Source organism: Crocodylus porosus, unplaced genomic scaffold, assembly GCF_001723895.1.
Source record: "Crocodylus porosus isolate Cpor-Errol unplaced genomic scaffold, CroPor_comp1, whole genome shotgun sequence".
NCBI classification, from domain to species: Eukaryota; Metazoa; Chordata; order Crocodylia; family Crocodylidae; genus Crocodylus; species Crocodylus porosus.
Window position 1 is genome coordinate 37,507,479 of NW_017728911.1, and position 8,980 is coordinate 37,516,458.

Sequence of the window (8,980 nt, forward strand, 5' to 3'; positions counted from 1 at the left end):
ATACACGTGAATCTACATAAAGCCAGCCGAACAGTAAAGATGAGGCAGTCAGTCCCCCTATATTCTGGGCATCTAATCACTTGAGTGGGAACTCAAAGGTACCAGATGTGATACTAACCACAAAATTCCCTTACAAGCTGTTTGCTGCAGAAACTAGTGTGTTCCTAGACTAAAAGACAGTTAACTTTGACCTCCAAACACTTACTGTCCAGCACGGCACTTAGTATTGGGCATAGCACCACTGACTTCAATAACTGCGGACTTCCATGAGACCATTCACAGCTATAAGCACTGCGCTTCATAGTAATAAGTGCTTGTCAGATCAGACCTTAAGACAAGAATGCTTGTTGCACTGCACATAACAAATGGTATGAGGGACAATGGACACTATAGTCCATCGAATACAGTTATTATATTAATAAAATGAAAGCTTAAATTTTGAAGCTAATCCTGGGGTATCATTTATAAAAGTTAACAGGGCATATTTAATTTAGGAATTGGCTAACGCTCCTCTCTCCACAGCTGAAACCTCATAAATGAAATATACTGGATCACTGCCCAGCACGGAAATAAAAGTTATGAATAATGTTTCTATCTCAATCATTGTCAGGGCTTTAATATTCCTAATTACTTTAAAAAGCTAAATATTCAATATAGGAAAAACCTTTTTTTCTTTTTATCTTCACTTGCAAGATTAGTGCAATTTAATAAGAGTCACTGGATAGTTTGAGTCCACAAGGCCTATCCGTAGGCTGACATCTCATCCTTTCGTCTTCATTATCGCACAGAATGGAACTTTTATTACTTTGTGCGTGCATGCTATTGCAAGGTTTTTCCCTCCCAGCTTTGTTATTTTAACATCTCTTAATTGTTATATATTGCATAAATGCTGACCAGCTCTCAGGACAGGCACATTCATTTTTAGAAATAACCAAATGGCAAAATTAGTTCCTGAGATTCTGGGCAATATTTCACAATGGAAGGAACTATTTTTACCAAGGGCTTTGAGGGGGGAAAAAAAGACTATAAATAGCTATTCAATATTATACACAGCATCTCGTTTCCCCAGACTGCTTATCAGGGGATGTGTGAGGTCCTGCCTCCACAAACAGAATGATTCCTATGTCCTCTTGCACCCACCCTCCCTGGAGCAGGGCTGGAGACAGAGCACTGATGACTGACTTGGCCAGCCGGGGTTCCGTCCCATTGGCTTCAATCACAGGAGCTGTTTTTACCCCGGGTCCTATTTAACCGCTGCTGCCCTTTGAGCCTGTCAATATTTCTAATGCGTCTTCCTCTATAGTTACCCTTTCTATTATCTTCGTGCTTGGCAAGAATGATTGGTAGCTTGAAAAAAAAAACCAATCTGGCGAAGAGGGGGAGGAACAAAAACTAAAATGAAATGTTCACTCGGTAAATGACTTGAAGCATCTTTCTAGATGCAGCTTTATTTGCTTCCCTGCTTCAGAAATAGACTTCACTTAACAAGCTTATTTCCATTATGTCAGTAATGGATGGAGCCTACATTGCATAACTCTCTGACGTGTACACTGGAAATCATGCTAGCAGTTTCATTCTAGCATGAACTAATTGTGCAAAAAACCTTATTTTTACCAATTAAGAAGAGCCTGACACTCTCAGTTGGAAAGCCTGTGTGTTTTAGAGCCCAAAAGTGAGAATGAATCTCCTAATGAAAATATTTAAAATACATGGAACTCCCACCCTGTGCCATCACCCTTCCTCTCGGAGAACACAGACTGTGAGTTTTAAATCAGAAGGTAAAATCTCATTCTCAATTCAAATCAATACAAAAAAATCCCCTTGATTTCAACAGGTTCATGTTTTCATTCGGAATGGTCATCCATCACAGGAAGCATTTTGGCAAGAACTGCAGCCTAGCTAGTAGATGAGGCAAAAAAAAGTATCACACCAGAGATACACAAACATCTATCATTAATGCTTTACTGATGAGAAAGAAAGAGTTAAAAGCATTTGCTATTGCATTTAATAGAACTTCATAAAAGCAAAAGCAACAAAGAGCATGGAAAATCATCACCACTCTATTAGCAGAGGTAAGATGATGCCCCAAATTAATTAAGTTGCAAATTAACCAGTACACCTCATTTTCCATTTAAATCAGCCATGTTCCTAAGCAACTAATTTGTTTTGGTTGTAAAAGTAACATATGTGTCTTTAATACTTTCTTCTAAGCCTGTACTCACCACTGGAGCAGTCAGCACCTCCCCAGCCTGGCTCACAGTGACAAGTGTCAGGAGATACACATCGTCCATGCACGCACTCCTCTGTGCAAAGAGCTGTTAAGAAAGCAAATAAAGCAATGTAAAACATATATGGAGAGCAGCAAGCACAAGCTGTCATTGTTCCTGAAAGATCAATATTTTGTTTCAAACAAAGCAAAATCCTACTGGCAAAAATAATATATTAGGTGACCCAACTAACTGTGTGAGTCTCTCTTAGACATAAGTTCATATCCTCATCTGCTTTTTGTAATGGAAAAAAAAATCTAACACCAGAAATTACTTTGGATAGCAATTTTTCCTCATAATAAAACTTTTACCAAATTGACATTTAGAATGATTATTCTTGGTGAATGCCACCTTCTTATAATGCACTCAAAGTTGCTGCAGCTCATAACCAAAAAAAGGAACTGAGTCTATAATAGTGTATTAAGATCCAAAATAGATTTGTAAAAATAGCCAGAGGAAAATAAATCATTTTACCACATAATACTGAAGTCACAGCCCTGTCTTTTCAAGGTCATCAAGTTTTCCATAACTAAAAATGCCCCATATCTTATTTGTCCAGAGGTGGATTACTGAGAGTTCAATCTCCCCTAGTCTCCATCTATGAAAAACTAGCTGCATTTCCTGTCTCACTTGTCAATTGGCTAGAAATCTACTTAGGAGAAGCTCCTTTTCTTCTTCCTTAATAAGAACAGTTCTTTGTTTGAAGACATTTCTTCTCCCATGCCCCTTCGACTGCTGACCTATTTTACAGTACATGTTGGCATTCCCATCACATAGGGAAAATGTAGAAAATGCTTAAAAACAAATTCAAACGCTTGAGCCCACTGCGTGGCTTCTGGCTTGGCCTACAGAGTATCAGTGAAAGTTCTGCAAGGCTAGTGACTGTTAGTGCTCAGTTACACACACCTTACCCTTGTCTATACTAGGATGTCTCAGGTAATAGTGCGAGCACTGGTTCACAAGAGTTCTTACTGCTGCACCATTAAGAGCTGCCTGGAAGCCACTGCCAGGGGCTGCTGAACCTGGCTCAGGAAGGAGCTGCTCCAAGAGGGAGGAATCCAGACACCGCAGCAAAACCCCATTTTTGCCTTGTAAAACAAGGCCGCAAGGAAAGCATTTTGAGAATATCTTTTTTAAGATGTTACAGCAGGAACTAGACTAAGACAACCAAACTCGTTTCACTTCAGCCAACAACAATCACGTGAAAACTGACTATTAGGGCTAGTACCAAACCTGAAACCCTTGCACTTTCCTCCCCTTTACCATTAGTGGGATATAGGCTTACTCATGTACCTGAACACTGATAGTAGGGTGTTCTTATTGGACTGTTTGAAGCACAAGATTTGCTCCCTTCGTAACTCTTTCCTTTTGGTCTGGATGCTCAAGTTAGCGTTCTGAATTTGGACCATCTGAGGCTGAACCCAGAAACCTGTTTCAGGAAACTATACAGATTTAGACCCAGCACCAGTTTGTAAGTGGTGTTCTTGTTATCCCAAAGATGGGACAAATCTTCCAGTCTTTAGCCTACTGAACGGTTCATCAGCGGGATTTCTACATCAGTGGCAGTTCTGACTCGCTACCAGGACGGCAAAAGCGTCTGTGTCAATGGATTCTTTTCTGGGTTCTGTCTGACAAAACTGCAATTGATTCATTACTCAGATCTTGTGTTCAGATCGTACTGCAGGAGATACAAAATACTGACAGCTAAAACTCTGAACTCATTGCTTTCTAACTTCATTTTGGGTTGCAGGTATGAGACCAAATCTAGGCTGGGGCATTAGAAAAACAGGTCTTGTTCATACAGAAATATGAGCCACCACCTATTTTTACAGACATTTCAGAGCTGTTGGTCACCTCAGGTCAGGAACGGCAGTGGAGCTGCAAATAAATATAAAGGTACAATATGTCGGGCAATCTGTATGGGGTACAGTTCAAGTCTACCACAAGATGCTACTCTTACTAATGTTACTGTATCACATTTGGCAGAACTATGCCTGATTTACAATGGTAAATATGATCAAAGAATTTGGTCCTGAAATTTGGAGCACTTTCAATTCTTACTTTTCTTTATTTATGTTTAAAACAACAAGTCAGTCCTCTCCTCTCTATAAAGCTCTGTAGCACTTTTTGTTGTTTCCACAAGGTGATCATAGTTCCTGGCTATGCTGTGAGCCAGAAGGCTGACTGAGTGATTGTTTTTCTCTCTCCACATTACAAGAAGTGCTTCAGCCCCTAAGCAGCGTGTCAAACTGACTGGCATTTCTGGTGTAATACTGGTTTATTAAGATCATAGGAAACCAGGCTAGAAGGGACCAGATGAGGTCATCTAGTCCAGCCCTCCACTCAAGGTAGGAACATCCCTGACTAAACCATCCCAGCCAAATGTCCCTTTAAATTTGCGTGGGAACAGCCGTAAAAGTATGTTGCAGATTATTTTATGCCACACAATGCAGGGGAAAAAAAATAAAAAAAGATTTCCTCTGACTGCAAAAAAAGAAAAGCCTATTTTCATGTACTTTTCCCCACTGTGACAAAAGAACGTTAACAGGCAGAAGTCATTTTTCCGAACACCTTTGCCACAAAACAGAAAAATGAAGCACACCACAGTTTTCTTGCAAGACTAAGAAGAATGAAAACACAAAGATCCAGAAAGTCTCATGCCTATTCCCTACCATCAATGTCCCATCTGCAGAATCCACTGACCCTGCATGCCTTGCTGCACAGCAGTTTACCCGGTGCAGAACAAAAATTACCTTTCTCTGTAACCCTCTGCGACAACTTCTGCCTTAATAAACTTGGATGCTCAACTTCATTAAAGGGATTTGGACAGTATGCTGGTGTGATGTAAAAAACATGACAAAGTGCATTGGAGGTACAAGTGCTGAGTGGCTAGTCACATTGTGCCAACTGAGTCCCACCTAGGTCACCAGTCTGTCGACTGAAAGACCAACCAACATTTAAAATTATGATTGGGACAGGTACGGGCCCAGGCCATCTATCAGACCCTAATAAGACTTGGTTAAATCCCTAAATAAAACCCACTTCCATATACAAATGGGAGAAATGGATATTTATTAGTAGGGACAACAACAAAGCAACAATACAAACAACAGCAACAATAGCCAATTAATCAACAACAATAATAACCATAATCAACATTGTGCTAATTACAGTTTCAGGATTAGCCAGTGGCCTCCCAGGCCCTCCACTCACCCTGTTCCTCAAGCTGCCTCCAAGGGCGCAAGGCACGCTGCCCTGTAGCTTCATCCACAGATAAACACTCGGTCTTCACACGGACTCTTCATCCCCCTCGGCACCCCAGCCTCTCAGGCACTCTCATTCAACACTGCACACCTTCAGCCGGCCCCCACTCCCAGATCAGAGATTGGAAGCATTCATATGGCCTCTCCCTGCTAGGCTAAAGGGGACGCTGTCCGCAGCCACTTCCATGCTTACCACCTGTAGGAAATAGTCTCTCTCTGGAGACCTGGCCCACAGATGCCAAAAATCCTTTAGCCGGCTCCCGGCTCCTAGGAAGGACCCCAGCACCCAACTGTCTCTCACCACTAGGTACTCTCTTCCCTGGCGGTCTCTCTCATGCTCACTCAGGTGGGCTTATGTACGTTGCCAGCCCAACAATGGGCATTGTTCTCACACTGACCAATCACATGCCTGCGCACGCGGTACCTTTCTGTTGCACACAGCACCCTACCTCTGCACACAGCAGCCTGCCTGGCAGTCACTCTCGACCCTCAATTCTACATCAGGAGAAGGACACATTCTTCCATCCAGAACGACTCAGATGCTGTGTACACTCACACCCCACAAGCAGGGCAAATAGGCACATCAGTTCAAGAGTCCACTGTGCAACCCAAGGTGCGTGCTTAACTCCACAAAGGGAAAGAGCCGTGCCTAAACTGGGCCCTCTGCAATGAGCACTTACAGAGACCATAGTGGTATTTACAGTCCACAGTGGTACTTGTTGTAAAGCAGCTTCGAATAGATCAAGTACTAAGAGCACTGTAGAAAGCCACACTGTACTCTGCAATCTTTTAATTTGGTGAAATATGGCAGGGCCCGATTCTGACCTCACTGGAGCAAATCAATTGAAACCAATGGAATTACACTGGGCTGGACCCCCCTGAGAAGACACAGAAAGCCCTTTTCCTAAACGTAAGGTTAATTTGCCAAGAGTCAGTTTATTTGAGGAGGCAACTAATCAGGAACCCTGCTATTGCCTTTGATTTGAATCAGATCTATAATGTCCATGTAAAAGGTCAGGTTATGGCATTTCTCTGAAGCATAACCATTGCAAGTAAAAATTTCAAATTCCCCAATATAATGGGGAAGTCTTGTCTTGCTATAATCTTTAGAGTTTAAATTAATTTTTCTTTCTATTAACATTCCATATAATAGGATGCCATGGTCCCCAAGGCATTCTTCATAATATACTTTGTACAATGGTTTGTAAATTATCTTACTAGTTAATGAAACTATAAAAATTACTTGCACAGAAAGGTCAAAAAAAATAAAGATAAGTATATACTTTCTGACACTGTCCAGCTTGACACGCAGTTATAGCCCCCTGGAGTACAGACAAATCAGGCTAATGCAAGTCATATCATTCTTACCGGCGCAGTGGCACTAGCATTTCAACCTTTGGAATTCCACTGGTTTTGTCTGCTTTTCCCCTGGCCACTCTGAACAAGCCAGCACCTCATTGATCAGTTTATTATTAGCATTCTTGGCATGAGCATAAGATCAGTTTGTAGTTTGATTCAGCCTGGTAATAAAGTGACCTACATCAAAGTCCTGCCAAAATGCCAACTTTGTAGCAACGCGTTTAGCATGAGTTATTTCACCATATTCAAGGTCACAAAGAAACTGCTCCTTATCATGGAATAAAGTCAACAAAAGGAGTCCTAAAACAATCCATTTGATGCTGATCACTTATTCGCTTTATAATTGCAAACACTGGTTCACTCATCATATAAGATCAGTCCTTGCTGAAACAGACATACAGATTACATTCTTCCCAGTCTTTAAATTATTATTCAGTTTTCTTTAAATGCTACTGTTTATTTTCAATCACTATAGCCATTTTGGGCTCTATGATACAAATAACAGGTTGAAAAACAACTGTTTTATCTGAGGAGCTGGAAAATCATTCAGGTGTTCTGGCTGCAGGATACAGAACAGCCACAAAGTGTCTGTCATCATGACTGGTGCAATGCTACCTATGGAAACTTCTGCAGTTAGAGTTAACTCAAGGGGATTGGGAGCCAGGTTAACCAGCCCACCTTGGTGAATTGGAATGAATTCAGTGCGAGTTCCTCTGTCCTCACTGGTGCTGCTTTCTTCTGCACGAGTTGCTAAGAATTTGGGGGGCATATCCTATGGTGCTTTGTGCTGTACTTTTATACCCCATGTTAACTCTCTAATATCTAAGGGCCTGTCAGCAGGGCAGTAAGCAATGAGACTAATCTGTCACCTGGCCTTTTTGTTCTCCCCTCCTTCCAGGAGATTTACATGCGCAGAGCAGTATTTCATCAGAGAATTAAGGAGTGAAGGTGAAAGCTCTTTTTCTTTCTTCTAAATATACATGCTGGTCTGTATGTATATTAGAGCAAGCAAGGGAAAAGAAACATGTTGTGCACTTAGGGGTAGATGGGTTAGGGTACAGCGATCCTTAGTTTCTGGACAGGCTTATTCCAAAAAGTCTTGAAACATCCCTAAAAATGTTCCATTTCCTTCACTAAAGAGCTTTTTTCCTTATGGTGGAGATCCCCTTTGTGCCAGAGGGGTGTTGACCCTAATCCCAAAACCCTACACTGTCCTTTAGGTATCCTGGGCCCAGACCAGGGAGGTAATGACTAACAACCAACACCTTGATCTTGATTCACAGTTCTGTGGGAATTGGAGTACCAAGGATAGATCTGAAGTGCTGATAGCAGCCTATGCTGCTGAGCTGGAGTTTCCTAAACACTGCAGGCTTCCTGCCCAGGTGTACTGCATGACCGTAGCCCAACCAAGCAGCAACAAAGGCACAAATATATAAAGCCAGGGCATGCTCTTCAAGGATGGGACAGATTCTCCAAGCATTCCTTTGCAAGACACTGGCATTAGGGAGGAATCAAAGAGTGTTTCTCAACTGACAGGCTGCATTGACTGGTCACGACTGTACATCAAAGAAGAGTACATCATGGTTACAGACTCTTTTAAATACTGTCCTCTGTTTATCAGCACTGCCTTGCTCATGTTTCACTTGGGCTCTGGACAGCTGCTTTCCATTCATGTACTGATCTCATCCAAGCACTGGGCCATTTTGTTGGTACTGGCTGGTTGTAGGCAGTGAATGACAGACAGACCTTTCTGTCATTAGCCTGTTGCTGGTACTCGAGTCAGCAACAGGTCATGCGACCAGTTCAACTAATGTCTGCAGGAAGAGACAGAGAGAGACAGAGACAGAGAGAGACAGGAGACAGAGACAACTGATCCTTGTGGAACTCTGCAATCAGGGATACAGTGGAGGAGGGAGTATCCTTCCAAGAAGGCCAGCAGACCAAGGCACTTAAGGGAGCCCACCCCTGCCCCAGCCCTGGCACAATCTGTGGGCAAGGCAAGAGCCCCTAAGGGCACACTTGCCTGCCTGTACACTAGTGCCAGGAGCTTGGGCAACAAGCAGGAGGAGCTCGTCCTCCTGCTCAGTGCAA

General features: G+C 42.3%; 1 protein-coding gene across 3 annotated transcripts in view; it reads right to left on the bottom strand.

Moving 5' to 3' along the window:
• MEGF11 (multiple EGF like domains 11) overlaps positions 1-8,980 on the bottom strand; it is a 304,098-nt gene that overhangs the window by 260,094 nt on the left and 35,024 nt on the right. For all 3 annotated transcript variants that reach the window (XM_019533844.1, XM_019533843.1, XM_019533845.1), the window contains exon 5: positions 2,223-2,315. In XM_019533844.1, the coding sequence (XP_019389389.1) occupies positions 2,223-2,315 (93 nt within the window). The remainder of the gene's footprint in view (positions 1-2,222; positions 2,316-8,980) is intronic.